General features: G+C 34.8%; 2 protein-coding genes across 5 annotated transcripts; one reads left to right on the top strand and one right to left on the bottom strand.

Annotated features, from left to right (window-relative positions):
- Positions 1-1123: 1123 nt before the first annotated feature.
- On the top strand, positions 1124-19543 carry LOC145945694 (uncharacterized). 3 transcript variants are annotated; one of them, XM_083054809.1, is made up of 7 exons: positions 1124-1268; positions 10864-10987; positions 11263-11601; positions 11769-11837; positions 12658-15258; positions 15358-16572; positions 16654-19543. In XM_083054809.1, exons 1-7 carry the CDS (start codon positions 1233-1235, stop codon positions 18015-18017), a joined length of 5748 nt encoding a protein of 1915 aa, XP_082910935.1. In that variant the 5' UTR covers positions 1124-1232; the 3' UTR covers positions 18018-19543. The 3 variants fall into 3 exon arrangements, with proteins under 3 accessions (XP_082910935.1, XP_082910936.1, XP_082910934.1); XM_083054810.1 differs by having other exon boundaries at positions 12658-16572; positions 16654-17501; positions 17944-18026; XM_083054808.1 differs by having other exon boundaries at positions 12658-16572.
- On the bottom strand, positions 19507-23425 carry LOC145945697 (uncharacterized). Of its 2 annotated transcripts, none has more exons than XM_083054821.1 (4): positions 23244-23425; positions 22449-22599; positions 20673-20910; positions 19507-20178 (listed from the first exon to the last, which is right to left on the bottom strand). In XM_083054821.1, exons 1-4 carry the CDS (start codon positions 23259-23261, stop codon positions 19812-19814), a joined length of 774 nt encoding a protein of 257 aa, XP_082910947.1. In that variant the 5' UTR covers positions 23262-23425; the 3' UTR covers positions 19507-19811. The 2 variants fall into 2 exon arrangements, with proteins under 2 accessions (XP_082910947.1, XP_082910946.1); XM_083054820.1 differs by having other exon boundaries at positions 20673-20928.
- Positions 23426-23482: the final 57 nt, after the last annotated feature.

A 23482-nucleotide genomic window follows, 5' to 3' on the forward strand; every position in this document is an offset into this window, starting at 1 on the left:
TTCGCTCTTGGAAGAATCAAATAAATTGATCTCTTAAAATAAAAATTTTTAAGACTCAATAAACTAATATATTCTAATATTCATTATGTCAATTGACTAATTAATAAAATCTTCCGTTCGATTGATTCAGTAAACCAACATATAGGAAAACGATGTTACATTCTAAAGACACATAAAGAGAAATGTTAATACACAGTTGGCAATGAACAATGGACATGCATTCTAGAATCGTACAAAGCCTTGCAGAAGTCAATCGTATTCGAGCACAAAGGACACATTGAAAGTGCAAATGCATTGGATTCTTCGAATCCAATTGAACGACATATTGATCCGTAATTAATTGATTTCTCTGAAAGCCCCAATCACTATTAATCACTTCGGCGAATACTCTAACACGCGACACCGTTGACTAAATATAGCGAAATTAATCGAGATTGATTAATTCATCTGCTTATCCATCAAGCGTGGGAGATAAACCCAAAGTTAGAGATCATCCTAAAGTTAGAGATGAACCTAACATGAGTGTGCGCTTGCGTAAGGACATACCTGAACTACATTCGACCAACTCATCTTCGCTCGAAGTCCATCATCGATTTAGCCAATCGAGATCAAGATACGCATAATGATGCGAGTAATCCTTTGCAAGTGGTATCGAATACCAAGATTCTGTCGCACATATTTTTATCCCGTTATTTTCAGAGAAGACGGAGAAAGAATCCGCAGAAACAAATCGGACGAACAAAAATTGGATTGAATTAAACAAGATAATCTAGGATGATAAATATAATAATTTTCGAGTAATATCCTTCGTAAAGGGAAGAGCAATTCAAAATGCCTGCAAATATTTCCGATTTAAGACGAATTAAGATACAACAATGAAAAATTAACGATTTAATAATGGGTCAAATTAGTTTTATCGCTACTGATAATTCAGAATGGAAAAATTATATAAAAAATTAAGGCGAAAGAGGAAGAGAGAGAGAAGCAGTGGAAACGAGAAGAATAGGGAAAAGAAAAGATGCGAGAGCATGTGTGATGTATAGGACCCCGTCGGGGGGTCGGCGACCCCCACCCTGTATAAAAGCCTTTTTCTGCCGGCGACCTGTTCAGTCTTTCAGTTCGAACGGCGCGCTGCGTGCGATTATCTTCAGGAATCATTCTCGTTGTCTTCGTCCTGCGAGGTCGATCGGTCGTATACTATGTCCTATTAGGAGAGAAGATCCTTGTTAAAGATGCTGCGGGGTGTCACCGCTGCTCTCTTCACCCTGGTATGTCTTCCTTGATACGTCTTCCGCGTGATTCGCGCGCTTTCTTCGGGGTTTAGAAAATCAATGAGCATTTGTGTGCTCTACTAATTTTTTCTTTGAAACTTCATTACTGAAAATATCATTCCGCTTAATAAAAATTAATGACTAATTAAAATATCGCATATTATTAAATATGCGATTTAACTAACTGTAATTAATGAAAAAGAAAAAATAGAATTATCTATCATTTTTTTTGTATTTTAACAAATTTTCTGAAAATAATTAAATTAAACCCAGTTTTAAAATTTAATTAAGTCGTTTTTTGCTAAATTAAATTTAACATAATTAATTTTCTTATTTTTCACAAAAAATATACTTACGTACATGCTATTATATTATTTAAAGAAGGAAAGAAAAATTATTTATTTATATTATAAAATAAAGAATAGAATCATTTTTTATCTTATTTTTATCAAATTTTCTGCAAATAATTAAATAAAATCCAATTTTGAAATTTAATTAAGCTGTTTTTTATTATAAATTAAATTTCACATAATTAATTTACTTATTACTCAGAAAAAAATTATTGCTTAAAGAAAAAAAGAAAAATTATTTATAATCAAATTTTTATACATTTATTAAAAATATTTACTTTTTTCTCTTAATAAGTAATAAGTGCTAAAATTTAATATTACTCGCAAATAAAATGTCAAGTTGACGTTTAGTTATGATTTGCTATTTAGTTTCTGACGGTCATTACTATCGCTAACCACGTATTACGATTATTATGTAATATTTATGCGGTGTAATGGTATACGTAATAGAAAGTGACGCTGATTACAAGTCGATTAAATCCGCGCCTCGTCGTGACTCATTAGTCCACGAGACTTTCATTGATCTTGGCACTCACTCAAGGAAGAGAGAGAATGCTATTGCACTATATTTCATTCATAACTCTCTCAATGCCGCGGTGTTGATACCATGCAACATCGTACGCGGTGCATAATGCAATGTCCCAGACTTCAACCTGTTAGATCTCTTTATTAAATTAACGTCAAACTCGCATAATTACCTATTATACCAATAGCAACATTGTTGTAATTTACATTTTGCGCAAAATTGAGCTTGATTTGGACCGTAAATTGCACACTGAAAAAAAAATTTGTTATTTTGACTAAACCTTTCAACTAAATATTATTTTGTTAATTGAACATATAGAAATATTTAAATTAAATATAATATTACATATACTAAATCATGTAATACATAATATTACATATTAAATCTAACAAAACGTATTTATTTGACTTAAATATTAATATATGTTCAATTAACAAAATAGCAATTTAATTGAAAGGTTTAGTCAAAGTTAACAATTTTTTTTTTTCCCCAGTGTAAAGAGCAAGTTATATGTATGACTCAATCAGCGATATAAAATTCTCTGCATTTTCTCAGCTTAATTTATTTTCTTAAACTTATCATCATTTTTTATATAAGTAGCATTATTTCGATATGAATATAAAGACTGCAAGCGTACACTGAGAGAATTTTCTCGTAGAATTTACCCTGAAAATCATGGTAATCGTGGGATAATATGGTATAGAAAGAATTTTATGAGAATTTCTCTGATTAATATATTTATCACAATAAAAATAATAATATCTATCACAATAAAATATAAAACATGTTGATTAATTTTACTAAACTGCATAGTAAAATATTAATCAAACATTTTATATTTTATTGTGATAGATATTATTATTTTTATTGTGACAAATATTAATCAGAAAAATTCTCATAAAATTCTTTCCATACCATATTGTCCCACGATTACCATGATTTTCAAGGTAAATTCTAAGAAAAAATTCTGTCTGTGTATCAGTATCGGTTACATATCTCCAGATTTGTTAACAGCATAAAACGGACCGTATCGAAAGATAGTTTTCTATAGATGCGAGATAACTATAGTATAGCCGGTAGTCGTCAATCATTGCCAGATTCACTTTCCATGGAATGGCACGAACATTTCGCAAGAGTGCGAATTCACCCTGTAATTCCAATCGAGTATTTTATGTTCTAAAATTAAACTCGCGAATGCAAGATGTCTTTACATCCAGGACGCATCCAATGAGGTTTTTTTTTTTTTATCTTTTTTTATCTTGCAAGGTGCGTTTACGAGCGATAAAGATTGAATTTTTTAATGAATTAATTAGCGCAGATATAAATAGAGAAAAAAACGGATCTTTCGTTTAATTAAAGTGGATTTTACTTTCTACTAAAGTAAAATTTTTTAATATAACGCTTAATTATCAAGAAATTTAATATGCAAAGAAAAGGAAAAAAGGGAGAGAAAGAAAAAAATACAAAGAAAAAAAAATCGAGTTCAGATTGATCTGAAAAATTGCTCGGTAAATGAAGTTTGTATTTGCAATTTTCCAACAATCGTTTTATCGATTCTTTTAATTGTCGGTTCAACCGAAGATACAGATTCATGGAAAGTTTATTCCCAAAATAGGTATCGGTTCTCCTAGTGCGATCAGATCTCGGATGAGATATCAAAATGAGTCACGTGCAGACATTTGTCGTTTTCAAGATGCGTCATTCGCATCTAAAGTGACATTTCGTCCTTGGCGTTCCGACACGTTTTTTGGAAGCATTTAAAATAAAAGGCGTGTGATTCTGTATATATATTTTTTTTTTCTCTCTCTCTCCTATCTTTGCATATTAAATTTCTTAATTTAATTAAGCATTAAGCATTAATTAAGCATATTAAAAAATTTTACTTAAATAAAATCCATTTTAATATATATTAATAGATATATCTATATTTAATATACATATATAGATATATTTAATATATGTTAATATATATATTAATAGATCCTCTTCTCGTCTTCTTCAAATCATCTTATACGCGTTTGTAGTTTGATCGACAAGCATCGGAATGTTTGAAACATTACATTTGCTCATTTTAATTATACTCTCCTCTCTTTATACAAATAAGTATATTCTAATTTTGAAAAGGCAAACAAGAAAGAAACAAAGAATACAATTACAATGAGCAGATCTTTTAATAATTTTTTATTTTATATATATTATACGAATATTTATAATATTTATAAATAATCTACCTATATTTATATATGTCTATATATAATAATATATCTATATAATATTTATAATAAATACAGAGTGAAATATTTTTCTGAAAAATATTTCTTACGATACTTTAAGTAAGATTAAAAATCATTTAGCAGTTACGGAATACATTTAGCTATACGTGTATAAATTATCAATAGAATTTATTAATTTAATTATCGGTGTGAAAAAATTGCTTGCGGTTTTGTGGTGTAAAATAATGAGATGGCGGTATATCAAAAAAGGCTGAAGGACACGATAGAAGGTATTTAAAGGCAGTTACTCTTACATTTCATTAATGAAGACCCGACATTTATAGTCACCTCTTTCTCTGTGACCTTATTACTGGAATATTAAGAAATTATGATCGAATATTGTGAAAAATTATTAATCGATTGAATTTGAATAATTATTTAATTTTATTTAATTTTAAATAGACAAAATTACACAAAGTATCTCGTATAATTTATATAATAATTCTCTATAATTCACTAATAATTCTCACTATTTATTTAGAAAATGTGGAAAAGCGAACTAGCGAGTATTCCAACATTTTGGTATCAAAAACAAAGTTAAAAATAACAGACAAGTTTTTTAATACATTTCACGCATTTATCAATATTTTTGTATTACTTTTATCGGTATTTTTAGTATCGCTTTTAGTATCACTTTAACAAGTTTGCTCGCCATTCAATAAACTTTATCGCAATTGACTCGAAATATTATATTTGACGTATAGATATCGGCTCTATTTTCGTTCTTCCTCCATGCGCGATTAATTGATCGGAGTATTTTTCAAATAACTGAACTCTAACAATAATATCGATGCAATAATATCGCTGAGAGATCAATGCCGCGTCGACCGTGCAGAAAGCAAACAATTGTGTACCGGAGGCTTCGCCCCAGGCTAAAATCGCTGAAACCCTTACGCAATCGCTTATACAGGTGACTTTCACTGGAAGATGATGCATCGATCCCCGGCCCATATGTACATGTATACGCGATTCATAAGGTGATACAGCTTTGGCCATTTGACTGGCAGATTCGCCACGAGCAATTAAAAGAGATCCGGCTGCGTCAAATGTCGTCCCGTTTACCTTTAACTAATATCAAAGTCTTGAATGTGCACCTTGTTTACTTCGATCGATCCTTGATAACGCGTCGTTCGAGCCGAGATTCGCAGAAAGCAACAATTTTGCCATTTTTATACACAATTGAAAAATTTGTGTTAAATTTAACAAATATCACATGTCCCAAACGGTCCACAGAAATTTTTGTGTTAATTTAACATAATACGGATATGTTAAATGATGACACGAATATTGTGTTAATATTTTAACATAAAATAAATGCAAACTTCAAGTAAACTTGAAATAAATTTTGTGTTAAATTAACATAGTTTTAATGTAAAAATTAACTAAAAAAATTGTTAATTTTACATTTTATCATCCCCACTTATATTATAAAGTAAAATTAACATTTTTTTCTGTAAATTTTAACAGATAAATCTTGTCACTAATAATATCGAACATATTTATTATGTAAAATTAAAAGTAAATACACATTGTGTTATTTTTACACTTATTTTCAGTTATTTTAATAATTTAACATTTGAGTTCAATTAACACAACAGCAATATGTTAATTTAACACATGAATGTGTTAAATATTTAACACAAAAATTTTAACGGGGACCGTTTCTAACAAGAAAACACAAATTTTCCAACTGTGTACATATAATAATTAATAACTAAATAATTTAATAATTAAATGAATAATCATATATTAACCTGTCTCATCTCACTCCTTGCGAATTTTTCATATAATTCGTAAAATAAACTGACACAGATGTGTCAATTAAATCCGATTATGGTGAAAGCAATTTGAACGATCAACGCTCTAAAGACCGAAGGTTGATTAGCATGATGTTAAAGATCGCATTGCATTCTTTGCGTTCTTTCGAAGATGAAAGTCGAGATCGAGTGAGGTGAATCTTCGATTGAAATAAGAGCACGCGGTCACATTTTTTCAATTCTTCTGGCGGTTGTCCCTGAACGAAATTCTGATCCTCTCCCTCTTTCTCTCCCTCTCTCTCTCCCTTTATCTTTCTTTAATCAGTATACTTGGCCAATTATTCTCGCAAAAAAATTAACGCAGTTGCATCATGTTTTATGGATATAAATGAGTACTGATGTTATTTTGCATTAAAATGAAAAGTAATCATGTTGAGGTATAAACTGTTGTCTAATTAACAAATATTAATGCTAACGTTAGTAATTTTAAATAATAAAATAAAATAAAAATATAAAATATAAAAATAAAATAATTAAAATAATAGAGCCAAAAAAGTAATGAAATGTATATGTAAAATATAATTTAATTAGATAATTAAACAATTTAATGATTATCTAAACATTGAAAATTTATATGGATTAATTTGAAGTTGATTAAAAGATGATTTACTAGGTCTTTGGAGCATTTCTTCTAGAATTACGCACATTATCCGCTCATAGCGGCAATTTGACTCGCGACGTTGCATAAATTAACATATTTTACCGCGCAGTCAATGACTTTATAGCGTTTACTTAAACCAAAGATTGAAACTATAATTAATAAATCGTAATACCGTAATTTTCGCAGTTGGATTTTCGATACAGCATAAATACGCTTGAAAAAAACTTTATTCTAGTTATTTCTGTTATTATGAAAATATAATGTATGTGTTATTCTTCCAAGTCTACAACATATCATTTAGATCCTGATTTCAATCTTTGCTTTCAACAGGATCATCTTATACCTAGATAAAATAGACACATTCATATTTTTTAGAACGCAGAGAAAATCAAAACTAACGAAAATAATAAATTTAAGTCGATATATTTTAATCTATTCCTAAAATCATTCAAACATATATTTTCTTTATATTTTAAATTGTTAATATTCGGTATATATATATATATATTTCTCTTCCTCCAAAATTTCTATTAATAATTTATAAACTAATAAATTAATAACGAGTATATATATTATATATTTTTTTTCTCTTTAGTTTTTTCTAGTTTCACATTAATACTTATTTTCACATTTAAGATATTTCTATTTGAAACAAAATGTTAAACTTTAGCTTTTACACCATATTTTATTAAAGAGTATTAATATATAAATATATAATAGAAAAATATATATATATAATATATTTTTAAATATATTTTATATTTTTTTCTTTTATAATATCCTTTAATAAATTAAGTACCCAAGGGAAAGTTTAGAATAACAATTTGTTACGAATGGAAGGATCTCAAATATGAAAATAAGATTGCATCAAAGAGCAAATGGCTTGTAATGCTTAAACGTTATGATTGCCTTGACAATCTCGCCGTTTCTCTCTTTCTCTCTCTTTCTATTGTCCACTAAAATATCGCAATATAAATACCGTAGGGATTAATCCTCGCGGCAACATTTGACGCGGCAAGTGCGCATGGGGGAAGGGTTCGGCCGGGAGTAGCATATATTAACCTTTTCGTTATATAGTCTGTCAACTCTCGGGGCTGGAATGAAAGAAAAAGACGATGAAGAGGAATCCCGCTCGCGCGCTCAGCCTTCTCGGAATCGCGAGACTTTCCCTTCTCGTGGGTGGAACAACGTTGAGATCATCAATCGCGCGACATCGAGAGCCGCGGATCCTGATGGGGCCCCCAGACGACCTAACTTAAGCCCGACCGACCAGGACACGTGCTACTTTTGACAGCACGAACGAACGCTCTCTCGTTATTTATACGAGAAATTTTCGTCGAGCATGAATCGGTTACGAAATCGGATAGAACGGATCGTACTAGCGATTGTTGAAGTGATATCGGGTGGAACCCGAAAGTTTTTCGGACGTGAGAATAATTAAGAGATTATTCCGTATATTAGCTAATTAAAAAAAAAAAAATAAAGCGTGTTAGAGAATTCGAAAAATTATATGAAGAAACGCGGATTAATTTCACACAATTAATCTTAATCTTAATTGTTCTAATGCTCTTTTATATCAGATAAACTTGGGATCGGAATAAAACAAAATTATTAATTATTTTATAATGAATTTTGTAATTAATTTAGATACTTGGCGAGTAAAAAAGACATGAGGAAATAATATGATTAAGTATGGTTCTCTTTTATAATTTTATGATACTTATAAAATGCAGACATAATTTATCTTCATCGGATTATAAAATTAATCAGGCTTCAGTCTCGCTTTCTCGCAGATTAAGTGTGCGATTAAACATCCAATTCAGACGCGAAGGAACTTGGATGGCGTATTCCCTACCTTGACATTCTCTCGATCTGGAAGTGCGAAAGAGACCAATTTCGTTCTCCGTGTCCGTTTAGGGAACTGGTGAAGACACCAGCCAGCGTAATCTTCCAAGAGAGCATTGCTAGAACTTTCGTAACAGCATCCTTACGAGAGTAACCTCCGTTATTACATATTATCGCCACGAGGGAAGGGCTCGGGTTCGAAAATTTCATCTCCGAAATTGACTCTCGCCGATGAAATATATAAAGTATAAATCACCTATTCTTACGCTCGCGTGACTCGATTTGCGTAAGATTTTACGATCGAATAAAATTTATTAAATGTTTATCTCTGACATATGTCTCTGACGAATGGCGCGTACACGGAGAGAATTTTCTCTTAGAATTTATCCTGAAAATCATGGTAATCGTGGAACAATATGGTATGGAAAAAATTTCTCTGATTAATATTTATCACAATAAAAATAATATCTATGACAATCAAATATAAAACATGTTTGATTAATTTTACTAAACTGCATAGTAAAATTAATCAAACATATTTTATATTTTATTGTGATAAATATTTGTGATAAATATTAATCAGAGAAATTCTCATAAAATTCTTTCCATACCATATATTGTCCCACGATTACCATGATTTTTAGGGTAAATTCTAAAAGAAAATTCTCTCTGTGTATAAAACAATGGTTTGATAGTGTGGTTTTTAAATACTTTTTTTGATACTTATTTTTTTTTTATTCTCCTCACAACATCGCTGAATTATCTTACGGAAGTGCATGATTAATCCGCTAAAAGAGCAAATGGTATAAGAGAGTCGTCGTCTCATGCAAATTGAAAATTAAAAGAAGCATTTCTACTGTTAGTTATTGATCATCTTCGACTTTCGCTTATGCAGAATGGATAATTAATTGAGATCGGAAACACGGCAGCGAAAGGTACACATAGTTTGTCCACCATTCGAGAAAGTGAAAATATATTACCTCATCGAAGAGATGGCAATATATATTCGAAGATAAAGAAGATGAGTTCCGTATATTGAGCAATCTTCTTATTTAAAGCTGTATCCTGATCTCATTTCAACTCTTATAATTTATACGTTTACGTTACGTATATCTCGACAACTGATCTGTAGATATTAATTGAATTTGCTTGAGGTCAGAGCGATACATTATATGTCAATTGGTCTTTCGATATATTGTAAGAAAAAATATATGATCCTATTATAAAAAAGAAATTAAAAATTAATTTAATTAAATTAATTTTTTTATTTTAATTTTTTAAAAATAGGATCATATATATCTTAAATTAATTTAATTAAAAAATTGAAAAGGAAACATAGAGAAGCATTTTTTAAATTTTTATTATGGCGTTTTGTCCTCCATCGAAAACCTCTTAATAAATTTGTATATAAAATATTTTTTTTCGCCAATGTATCAGAATCAATTCAAATATTTTGTATATTTTCTAAGTATGTGTTACATATAACGTGATTAAAAGCAGTTGATTAACGGAAATATAATCGCGTTCAAGAAGAGATTCCTATAATTGTGCGATACATCTTGTGCTTAAACTGTCCAGTAGTTACAAATTGCATGGCGACTGCAAAATATGGGAAACATCTTCACCATGATATTTCACGATTGTACTTATAGATCGCATCAAATACTTAATCCTGACGATTGATATTAAAGGGCAACTGTTTTTAAACACCGCCTGATAATTACGCTTTGCGTTTGAAATGTCACGAGCCTTGACGAAGCAAAATTATTGCGACTGGCAACCATTTCTTATTAGCAGAAGATATTTCTATATATAAAGATAGGATATATAATGTCTTATAGTACATACATTCATGCGTGTTTACGTGATAAACGATTTTAATGTCATTATTAAACATTTGAAAAATATTATGTCTATTTAAGATACAATAAATGTCTTTGAATTTTTTTGTATATCATTTGTAATAGATTTGTAACAAAAATGTTAATTTTTCCTGACTATTAGAGTCACTTTTAAAGACTCTATACAATGATGCAGATTCACTGTGGATGAAACATTATCTTTTTCATTTTTGATTCAACTGTTTGGTTATCAATTATATTATAATATTCACGTGACTCGTGATGGACTTGAATCTCTGTCTCGTCATTTATGAATAAAAATGAATAATTGTTTTCAAGGTGATTGCAACATCCGTGTCGCAACTCACTCAGGAATCAAGAAGCAGTAAGCAGGACAAAGATGTGATTCTGAATATTAGCGACGAACAAAAAGTTCAGTATTTGAGTCAAAATGTTGACTCAGGTAAGTCAAAAAATAAAACTAATTAAAAAATAATAATTAAAAAATAAATTAAAATTCAGTGCCAGAATTGAGAAAGAGAAAATAAGAGAATCATAATTTATGCATGATTTATTAATAAATTTTAATTTTTTTATTTTAATTATAAATTTTATAGATAAAATTCTATCTAAAATGAATCATGCAAATTATATATAAAATATTTCTCTCCTTGCAGTAAGAAAAAAATTATTATAATAAATTGCAATTATACAATTGATGTACAATATTTTACATAGATGTATATAAATACGGTTACGACATCGGTCCAAATGGCCAATTCCATCACGAAGTGCGTGGCCCAGATGGTATCACCTATGGATGTTACGGCTACATTGATCCGTTCGGTCGACTGAAATCGACGTTTTACATCAGTGATGGATGGGGCTATCGCGTACTTCGGCCGGGAAAGGAAGTGGAACTGTTCCTTCACAAGCATGAACATCACGAACCCGGAGAGGGTCATGATCATCATGAGCATCACGGTGTGATTACACCATGGCGAGAATTGTATTTTCCTGCAACATGCGCGCAATACGAAAACACGAACGTTCCACCCCTCATACCAGGTGCAGGAAGTACGTAAAAATTGGGAGTACATAGAAAATAATTATTATATATATAACATATTATAAAACATATAGTATTATAAAGTATATTCACTTTATAAATATTAATATTTAATTATATATATATATATATATATATATATATATAATAAATATGTTTATATTTTAATAAGCAGCACCTATCGGAAGTGGATCAACTATAGATGTAAAACCGACTCGGCCTCCTTATAGGCCTGGTATAACAGGTATCTAATTTAGAAATAATATATTATGTTACATAATTAAAAATATTTAAAATTGCAAGGGAATATAAGCTGTTTGTAGCATATGTAAAATCTATTTTCTTTTATATATATACACAATACATACTACATATAAAACTTTTTAATCGAAGAAAATATTTTATTTAAAAAAAAACACTATATAAAAAAAAATATCTATTTCTATTATTAAAGGCCCATAACTATATCATAATAAATTATTATTTAACAAATTTAGAAAGAAAGAAAAAATTATATATTATAATTATAAATAATCATTACAAAATTATATAGTACAATAGCAAGGTATTAGAATGAGTGGTATAATAGATTAAAATTATGATACATAATTTTTTTTAATTATCTTTCTTTTATTTTTTCTTTTTTCGAAAATTCTTTTTTATTATATAATGAAACATTATTATTTTTTAGAATGTTACAAATTAATTCTCTTTCGATATTTTATATTTGATAAATGGATTAGCAAAATTAATAATGCAAATTAATCAATTAACCAGTAAAAGTATATATTGTATATATTGAAAAAATTATTAGAATTAATAATACGAAAATAGAATATTGTAAACATTTGTAATAATATTTACAACATTATTTATAATTATACATAATAATAATTATGCATTTAGATTTTAAGATGCCATTTCAATAATTCCTAGTAATTTTCAATAAACCTGATAATTTTATATTACAGCACTTAATAATGTAATTTATACAATAATAATAATATTATACTATATGATAGACCATCCACATGGTAATACAATACCATATCCTGGGATTACAGATCAACCGAGCACATCTAGTAAACCAGGAATTCCTGATAAACTTGAAACATCAGAAAAACCAGGAAGACCAGGAACACCAGTTTATCCAGGGCAACCAGGAACTCCTGGCATTCCTGGAACCCCAGGTACACCGGGATTACCACCACATCCAGGATATCCCGGTACACCAGGAACGCCCGGTAGCCCAGGCACACCAGGAAGACCAGGGACACCAGCTTATCCGGGGCATCCAGGAACCCCAGGCATTCCTGGAACGCCAGGTACACCGGGATTACCGCCACATCCAGGATATCCCGGCACGCCAGGAACGCCCGGTAGCCCAGGCACACCAGGGACACCGGCTTATCCGGGGCATCCAGGAACTCCAGACATCCCTGGAACCCCAGGCACACCGGAATTACCGCCACAACCAGGATATCCCGGAGCACCGGGAACGCCTGGTACCCCAGGCACACCGGGAAAACCAGGAACACCAGCTTATCCGGGGCATCCAGGAACTCCTGGCAGACCAGGCACACCGGGATTACCGCCACATCCAGGATATCCTGGAACGCCCGGTACCCCAAGCACACCAGGAAAACCAGCGACACCAGCTTATCCGGGGCATCCAGGAACTCCAAGCATTCCTGGAACTCCAGGTACACCGGGATTACCGCCACATCCAGGATATCCCGGATCACCGGGAACACCCGGTACACCGGGCATACCAGGGACACCAGTTTATCCGGGGCATCCAGGAACTCCTGGCATTCCTGGCAGACCAGACACACCGGGATTACCGCCACAAGCAGGATATCCTGGAACACCGGGAACGCCCGGTACACCAGGAAAACCAGGGACACCAGCTTATCCGGGGCATCCAGGAACTCCAGGCATTCCTGGAACCCCAGGTACACCGGGATTACCGCCACATTCAGGATATCCCGGCACACCAGGAACGCCCGGTAGCCCAGACACACCAGGAAGACCAGGGACACCAGCTTATCCGGGGCATCCAGGAACCCCAGGCATTCCTGGAACGCCAGGTACACCGGGATTACCGCCACATCCAGGATATCCCGGAACACCCGGTACCCCGGGCACACCAGGAAGACCAGGGACACCAGCTTATCCGGGGCATCCAGGAACTCCAGGCATTCCTGGAACTCCAGGTACACCGGGATTACCGCCACATCCAGGATATCCCGGCACACCAGGAACGCCCGGTACCCCAGGCATACCAGGAAGACCAGGGACACCAGCTTATCCGGGACATCCAGGAACCCCAGGCATTCCTGGAACGCCAGGTACACCGGGATTACCGCCACATCCAGGATATCCCGGAACACCGGGAACACCCGGTACACCGGGCATACCAGGGGCACCAGCTTATCCGGGGCATCCAGGAACTCCTGGCAGACCAGGATTACCGCCACAACCAGGATATCCCGGAACGCCTGGCACACCAGGAAGACCAGGGACACCAGCTTATCCGGGGCATCCAGGAACCCCAGGCATTCCTGGAACGCCAGGTACACCGGGATTACCGCCACATCCAGGATATCCCGGAACACCCGGTACCCCAGGCACACCAGGAAGACCAGGGACACCAGCTTATCCGGGGCATCCAGGAACTCCAGGCATTCCTGGAACTCCAGGTACACCGGGATTACCGCCACATCCAGGATATCCCGGCACACCAGGAACGCCCGGTACCCCAGGCACACCAGGAAGACCAGAGACACCAGCTTATCCGGGGCATCCAGGAACCCCAGGCATTTCTGGAACGCCAGGTACACCGGGATTACCGCCACATCCAGGATATCCCGGAACACCCGGTACCCCAGGCACACCAGGAAGACCAGGGACACCAGCTTATCCGGGGCATCCAGGAACTCCAGGCATTCCTGGAACTCCTGGCAGACCAGGATTACCGCCACAACTAGGATATCCCGGAACGCCCGGTACCCCAGGCACACCAGGAAGACCAGGGACACCAGCTTATCCGGGGCATCCAGGAACTCCAGGCATTCCTGGAACTCCAGGTACACCGGGATTACCGCCACATCCAGGATATCCCGGCACACCAGGAACGCCCGGTACCCCAGGCACACCAGGAAGACCAGAGACACCAGCTTATCCGGGGCATCCAGGAACTCCAGGCATTCCTGGAACTCCAGGTACACCGGGATTACCGCCACATCCAGGATATCCCGGCACACCAGGAACGCCCGGTACCCCAGGCACACCAGGAAGACCAGGGACACCAGCTTATCCGGGGCATCCAGGAACTCCAGGCATTCCTGGAACTCCTAGCAGACCAGGATTACCGCCACAACCAGGATATCCCGGAACGCCTGGCACACCAGGAAGACCAGGGACACCAGCTTATCCGGTGCATCCAGGAACCCCAGGCATTCCTGGAACGCCAGGTACACCGGGATTACCGCCACATCCAGGATATCCCGGCACACCAGGAACGCCCGGTAGCCCGGGCGCACCAGAAAAACCAGGGACATCAGCTTATCCGGAGCATCCCGGAACACCCGGTACACCGGGCATACCAGGGACACCAGCTTATCCGGGGCATCCAGGAACCCCAGGCATTCCTGGAACGCCAGGTACACCGGGATTACCGCCACATCCAGGATATCCCGGTACCCCAGGCACACCAGGAAGACCAGGGACACCAGCTTATCCGGGGCATTCAGGAACTCCAGGTACACCGGGATTACCGCCACATCCAGGATATCCCGGCACACCAGGAACGCCCGGTACCCCAGGCACACCAGGAAGACCAGGGACACCAGCTTATCCGGGGCATCCAGGAACCCCAGGCATTCCTGGAACGCCAGGTACACCGGGATTACCGCCACATCCAGGATATCCTGGAACACCCGGTACACCGGGCATACCAGGGACACCAGCTTATCCGGGGCATCCAGGAACTCCTGGCAGACCAGGCATACCAGGATTACCGCCACAACCAGGATATCCCGGAACGCCCGGTACCCCAGGCACACCAGGAAGACCAGGGACACCAGCTTATCCGGGGCATCCAGGAACTCCAGGCATTCCGGGAACTCCAGGTACACCGGGATTACCGCCACATCCAGGATATCCCGGCACACCAGGAACGCCCGGTAGCCCAGGCGCACCAGGAAGACCAGGGACACCAGCTTATCCGGGGCATCCAGGAACTCCAGGCATTCCTGGAACTCCAGGTACACCGGGATTACCGCCACATCCAGGATATCCCGGCACACCAGGAACGCCCGGTACCCCAGGCACACCAGGAAGACCAGGGACACCAGCTTATCCGGGGCATCCAGGAACCCCAGGCATTCCTGGAACGCCAGGTACACCGGGATTACCGCCACATCCAGGATATCCTGGAACACCCGGTACACCGGGCATACCAGGGACACCAGCTTATCCGGGGCATCCAGGAACTCCTGGCAGACCAGGCATACCAGGATTACCGCCACAACCAGGATATCCCGGAACGCCCGGTACCCCAGGCACACCAGGAAGACCAGGGACACCAGCTTATCCGGGGCATCCAGGAACTCCAGGCATTCCGGGAACTCCAGGTACACCGGGATTACCGCCACATCCAGGATATCCCGGCACACCAGGAACGCCCGGTAGCCCAGGCGCACCAGGAAGACCAGGGACACCAGCTTATCCGGGGCATCCAGGAACTCCAGGCATTCCTGGAACTCCAGGTACACCGGGATTACCGCCACATCCAGGATATCCCGGCACACCGGGAACGCCCGGTACCCCAGGCACACCAGGAAGACCAGGGACACCAGCTTATCCTGGGCATCCAGGAACTCCAGGCATTCCTGGAACCCCAGGCACACCAGGAGTACCGCCACAATCAGGATATCCTGGCACGCCCGGAACACCGGGAACACCTGGTACACCAGGTACCCATTTTTGCAATTGCATAATATTCACATTTACATAAATGAATACGTATTTATCTGTGCTATTTTGCTTTTTTACAGGTTATCCAGGTTATCCTTCTTATCCCGGTTATCCTGGATATCCGGAAGGTCCTAACGGTCCAGAAGGACCTGAAGGCCCAATTGGCGGCATAGGAGGTATCGGAGGTGTAGGTGGTGATGGTGGAATTGGACCTGATGGATCTGATGGGCCATGGCCAACTGGTGGACCAGGTCCTGATGGACCCTGGCCTGGTGATCCAGGGTATACACCCAAAACAGCAACGAGACCTACTTACACTGGACCAATAAGATATCAATATCCACTTCATACTGACAGTTATAATTCTGTTACGAAATATCCTAGAAACAAGACTGATTCTTCATACACATACGATACTGTAAAAGATATCGAATTGACAAAGTTATCACATTCGGCAGAAGTAAACACACCGTTATACACGAGCCATAAACATCAGTACAAACCTCAATACGAGACCGATTCCATACCATCAATCTATGAAAACGAAGAAACCTACAATGCAGATGAGATCAATTCACTTCTGCAACCTGGCCCGACATCGCCATCATTGCAATACAACGGTGAAGATTATCGAAATTCATCTTATGATCATCTAAACGAATTTGGATTGAAATTGAAGAAACCATTGAAAAATGATTTCGAACAATTTTCTGTGCACGATCAAGATGAACATCGGAAGTCAGTATTCTATTCGTCTCGCAACTCGCAACAGCAGTCTTCCAAAGGCCGATCGAGTAAATCAGGGCGACAAGAGAGTCTGTTTAACGTGAACGAACAGCAGAATAATTCTACCGACGTGGATAACAAATCAATACCTAATCTATCTTTACAGTCGGACGGACCCTTCCTCGGTGCCCATGAGAAACAGGTAAATGCACGTCTTGAACAGTCATTCCAGGCGAATCCCGGCCTCGACGCTATCGGGGTTCAGCCACCCAGCTCCATCAACGTCAAGCCCTTCTCGTTATCTGTAGGGCCAGATCCGCAAGCATGTCCCTGTTACTTAATCGAGTCGAATAACAATGCAAACGCATCGGCCAGCACGACATCTCCCATCCCTTTCATTGGTCGGGTCGGATTCATTCCCGTCATCTTTGTACCATACTGTCCCGGCGACGAAGCGGACAGCAGTAAAATGAAACTCATGTTCCCATCCGCTACCCCCGTTCCATATGCATGCGACGCATGTGGCGGTGCAACACAAGAGGGTAACTTCCGATTAAAAACCATCGATGTCAATCAACTTGGCGACATCGAATATCTCAAACAGGCGTTAAGTCAAGCCAATCTTGGCTTTTTTAATGTTCCAGTGAAGAGCAGAAGCGCCGAACGAAGGAGGAGCAGAGGCAGGAAACGGAATGAGAAGGAAAACGCTAACTTATAAATCGCGATTATTATAAGAGAGAGTTTATACTCGGAGGAATATCAATAAGTAATAGGATATTGGCATTGCCTGTCCGCCAGCTGATGGTTTAGCTGATGGATGGCCAATTAGAGATACTTGTAATACTTGCCGGAATAATCAGTTAGTAGAATGTATGAAAAATTTACAAAAGAGTTGAATTAGTTGTCAATTTTTTTGTCAGCATTGTTAATTTTATATTTGATTTGAATCTGTTGAGATTTTTCGTGAAAGCTACTTTCAAGCTTACATTCCGACATTTACCAATATCCTAATATTTATTATTACAACTTATATATGATAGGAAATGAAAATTTTTATAATGCGTAGCGTTTTATATTAGGTTTTCTGAGAGAGATATACATATATAAGATATAAGTGAAATTAAATAGCATATAAGATAATACACATTAGACTTAGATTATCCTGATGCCTTAAAAACGATATAGATTTTAAAAAGTTAAATAGAAGTTTTTGTATTTTTTGTTTATCATTTTTATCTTCGATACTTTATTAATATTAGTAATAATTAGATGAATGGACGAATAGCATAAATTAAATCATAAACATTTTAGCAGCAAAAGTATAAAAAATATATTTCTGCAAATTGGTTATCGATATAAATATATAAATTTTTAACTATATAATTCAATCTTTTTTATTTTTATACGAATAAGTAAAATCCTGAGATTATTTACATATATGATTTACAATTTCAGATATTAATTAATTATTTGCTTTCTAATTGATATGAAGTAATTTGAATGTTTGATTTATAAAAAGACTACTAAATATAATAAGTATCAAAAATATGTAAATTGTTTTTTTAAATTTAATTTGTCTTAAAATTTTTACAGATTTTACAATTTATATCTCTCTCATTTAAAATTATCATATATTTTTATGACTTTATTACAGAATATATCAATTATATGGCAGAATATATAGCTAATAATTTTTATGCTGCATATAATCAATGAAAGGAATGTATGATTAATCTACGATTAATCCATATATAAGATATTTTTATCAATATGTATTTTATACTTTTCGAAAACTGCCGAATTTACAATTCAATATAATGCATGTCTGTTAAATAAATAACGTGAAATTATATCGTTATAAATAAATCTAGAAAATTATATGCGAATATATTATAGCTCTACTTACTTTCCTAAATAATGTTATGAATTTTGTTTAAATAGGGATCATGATTTTAATGTAAACGAAAGATTGACGAATTCAAATTTAAAAAAAAAACAATTGTTACTAATAACAATAATTTTTAAATTGTTAAAGAGAATGACAAAATAAACAGAAGTCATAATTAATTAAATGCTATTTTGAAAGCAAATGAAAGAAAAATATTGAAATAAAAAATTATAATAATGAAATGAATAAGGAATAATAATAATAATAATAGGAATCATATAAATATACATATGTATACGCAAAGAACAAGAGATCTAAATATTATAAATAGAAATAATATTATATTGTTATTATTATATACAAATATATAAGATTTTTTTATTTCAACATAAAGCGCATATCTGTTTTCGATTGTATAAAATTATACATCGTTTCTCTCTTGTATTACATGTGAAATATATTAACATTTATATATATATTGAAGAGTCTTAAAGATATGATTAATCGATTTACGCTGATAAAAAGTGGCATTAGAAGACGTATTAATTTGTAAAGACATTTTTAACTATGCATGTTTGTGTGAAAGTTATGCATAAAACATATTTAGAGTTCCATTGGAGATGATTAAGAATAACCGCGATAACCAGATGGACTACCGATAGTATTAGCGTAATTACCACCACGATAACTATAAGGATACGGACTCCTCGCTGCATACGTCGAACCATAATTCGTACCATATCCGCTTCCGTAACCATAAGTATCGTATCCGTCATTACGACCGTAACCACCACGTCCATATCCTAAATAACCATCCTCGTAACCCCCGACACCGTAACTTCCTCCGTAACCTGCGTAGCCTCCAGGAATAGATCCTCTTCCGTAATCCCCATATCCACCATATCCCCCATAACCATATGGACTATATCCACCATATCCTCCAGATCCGCTGTAGCCGCTATATCCAGGATAATTTCCGTAATATCCATATCTGCAATAAAAAAGAGACTTATTTTTCTTTTTGTATAACTTATTTATATATTTATAACTTATTATTTCTATAATTTTTATAATAATGCAGGGAGAAATGTATATGTTTTTTATCGTTTTCTCTATTATTATTTTATTTATATTTTTTATTGTCTCATATTTGATTTCTCCCTTCATCTTTTCTCTTATTCATCTATATATTTGTCTATTTATGCTTTATAATTAATTATTTGGATTAAAAGTGCCAGAAAATTTACGTGAAATTAAATTTATTATTAATTTGCTTTAAATTAAATTAATTAAATTAATTAATTAATGCTTTAAATAAATCTTGTGTTTTAACTATATTTAAATGAATAAAGTATTTAATATAAAAATGTCTTGTGCATTTGCAAGCAAATCTAAGCAAATATATAATAAAAGAGAATATAAAAAAATATAGAAATACGCAATATATTATCGAAAAGATATAATTCATATAATTATGAATCTTACCCAACATTACCGCCACTGGTGATACCGCCTGGATATTGATAACCCCTATATCCTGGAATCGAGCTACCACGATATGAAGTACTAGGCAAAATAGATCCAATTATTCCCGGACTAATTCCATATCCAGAATATCCTCCGGGATATCCTCCAATTGATCCTGGGTATCCTCCATTTGATCCTGGGTATCCTCCAATTGATCCTGGGTATCCTCCAATTGATCCTGGGTATCCTCCATAATCTTTGGTTATATGAAATGCTAATACAATTATTTTTATATTAATAAATTATATATGTCGAGCTAATATAAATCTACAATTTTATGGAAATAATTAATTTTTAGAGAAGACTATCAAAAGTATTTAGAAAAAAATAAGAAATTTATGAAAATACTAATGAAATAAAATTAATATTTTAAATTATACACATACATATATAATATCCACGCACACATAGAGATTAGAACATTATTTTTTATTATATTTTTATTATATTAATCATTTTTGCATGTATTTTTTATACAGTCCTATTTTTGATAATACTTCTCTTAAAAAGCTCTTTATATATTTATTTTATGAAAATATATGGTCACAAAATTGTAGAGATATCGAGATTTACTTGACATATAATTATGTGTCAATATATGTGACATGTTATTTTGTGTATAAATAATTATTTAGAAAAATTATAACTATTTACATCTTAGAAATCTACTTTGATATTTCTATATGTATCGTGCATTATAATTACAGTATAATTTAGATTTTGCATAGAACATTAATTATTGTACCGTTTATATATTAAATGCTGTTATTAATAGTACAATTATTATACCGAGATATTGATCGCACGGTAACAGACATATATGTAATCAAGCGAATTTCCTATTCCGCGTAAATTGCGGAATAGGATTACGATGTGATAATAATCGATTCATCTATATTCCAACGTGATATAATAGTAGTAGTAGTTGTGCTGTATGAGTAATTGGCATATCATCTAAGTGTGTCACTACCGTTCTCACGCTCTGACTTTGAGAGAGTCGGGCGCTTCCCATATTACAAAAAGAAGGGAAAAAATGACAGTAGTGATAATAAGATGCTAATATGACGAACCGTCCGAAGGCCTTTCCTCTCGCGAAGACATAACACACATGATTCACGGGATTTCAAAGAAAATAAATAGCGTATGTATATATGTGTGGGTGTTTATTAGACACACATACACATATGCTTTTATTAATGATATACTTTTATAAACGATCCACTTTACAGGATTCTGAAAAATATGTAATTCGCGATTAATTTGCTCTAAAAATTACAGAATAATAATTAATGTCAAATGAAACAATGCTGTGCGTAGCCCTATTATGCAACGAAGTGGCTATTAATATATCAAAAAAGCTAATTCAGAATGATATATTTCTATAAACGATCCACTTTACAGGATTCTGAAAAATATGTAATTCGCGATTAATTCGATGCTCTAAAAATTACAGAATAATGTCAAATGAAACGATGCTGTGCGTAGCCCTATTATATGCGTTATGCAACGAAGTGGCTATTAAATTGTCATATCAAAAAAGTTAATTCGGAATCATGCGCCAGTGATCTCCTTGAATTAGATTTCGCGTTTAATTATTTATTCAAGGTAGAATTATTTTTCCTTATTCCTAAGTAATATAATAATATTATTAAAGTAAGAATGAAAAAATTGATAAATATATCTGCGATAATAATAAATGCTATACAAATCGAAATAAAATATTGCCATTCTTACTTCGATCGCTCGCAGATGCAGTCAAATCTCCCTGGTTTTCTGCATTACTCGCATATACACGTTGTGCATTGTTTAAATTTGGGAATAATTTTGATTCCGGAGATTCGGTCGCACTATGGCATAATGCAACTAGACCGCTTATGGTCAAAATCTGTGTGAAACAAATATAGTACATATATTTTTATATATTTTATATAATATTATATATTTAATACAATATATTTTATATATGTAGTGAGATATGATTCTCTGGTCGCTTTGTGAAACAACAAATTTTAATTTAAAAGTTATAACAATATATATATTTACAAATGTGAAATAATATACTTTAAGGTTTAAGCACGTTCTCTATGTTAATATTAATATTATTTTGCTTGTTATTAATTTCTGTTTAAATTATATTGTTCAATAATACAAGAAAAGATTTTTATCTAGAAACTAATTTGGAATAAATTTAGAATTTAATAAGAATTAATGAAATTTTATAAAATAGAATAAAATTTAGACCTAGAAATTTAATTCATTTTTATCAAAATATTTAATGCTAAAAATAAAGAAATACGTGCAAAAACAATACACAAAAATCTATGATATTAAAAAATAGACTCCAAATTAGAAATTTATAATTAATGTCAATCAATCATTTGCCAATTTAACTTAAAATCACTCTTTATTATTCACTCTTAAATGCAGGGACTGTAAAAAATAGTGAAAAAGATGTGCAAATATAATCGGGTTCGTGAAAAGAGGGAGAACGAGAAAAATATTTAATAATTTTATTATTAATTTACTTACAGCAAGGAACAACTTCATATTGCTGACGTCACCACTTGCATTTTTCGGAAAAACACAGTGTTCGAGACACGAACAGATGATCTATACTCTCGTACCAGCGTGCAAAACCTCTATATATCCTGTCCTCTAACACGTCAAGATACCCCTCCTCGTGCTTCAAGGTGGTCTCGGTTGTTTGAGCTTAGGTCGGCTCTTAGGAGCCGCGATGACAAGGACATTGACAAGAATCGGTGCGACAC

The sequence above is a fragment of the Prenolepis imparis genome, unplaced genomic scaffold (genome assembly GCF_030444845.1).
Source record: "Prenolepis imparis isolate NDT839.2.m4 unplaced genomic scaffold, iyPreImpa1.0 SCAF_14, whole genome shotgun sequence".
NCBI classification, from domain to species: domain Eukaryota; kingdom Metazoa; phylum Arthropoda; class Insecta; order Hymenoptera; family Formicidae; genus Prenolepis; species Prenolepis imparis.

Excerpts from the sequence above, each read along its gene's own strand:
- LOC145945697 (XM_083054820.1), bottom strand. Across the intron at positions 20,929-22,448 it reads TGCATCTGCGAGCGATCGAA|CATTTCATATAACCAAAGAT; the intron begins GTAAGAATGGCA and ends TAATTGTATTAG. Across the intron at positions 20,179-20,672 it reads ACCAGTGGCGGTAATGTTGG|ATATGGATATTACGGAAATT; the intron begins GTAAGATTCATA and ends TTTTTATTGCAG.
- LOC145945694 (XM_083054808.1), top strand. The coding sequence starts at position 1,233 with ATGCTGCGGGGTGTCACCGCTGCTCTCTTCACCCTG. Across the intron at positions 1,269-10,863 it reads CCGCTGCTCTCTTCACCCTG|GTGATTGCAACATCCGTGTC; the intron begins GTATGTCTTCCT and ends ATTGTTTTCAAG. Across the intron at positions 11,838-12,657 it reads TTATAGGCCTGGTATAACAG|ATCAACCGAGCACATCTAGT; the intron begins GTATCTAATTTA and ends CTGGGATTACAG.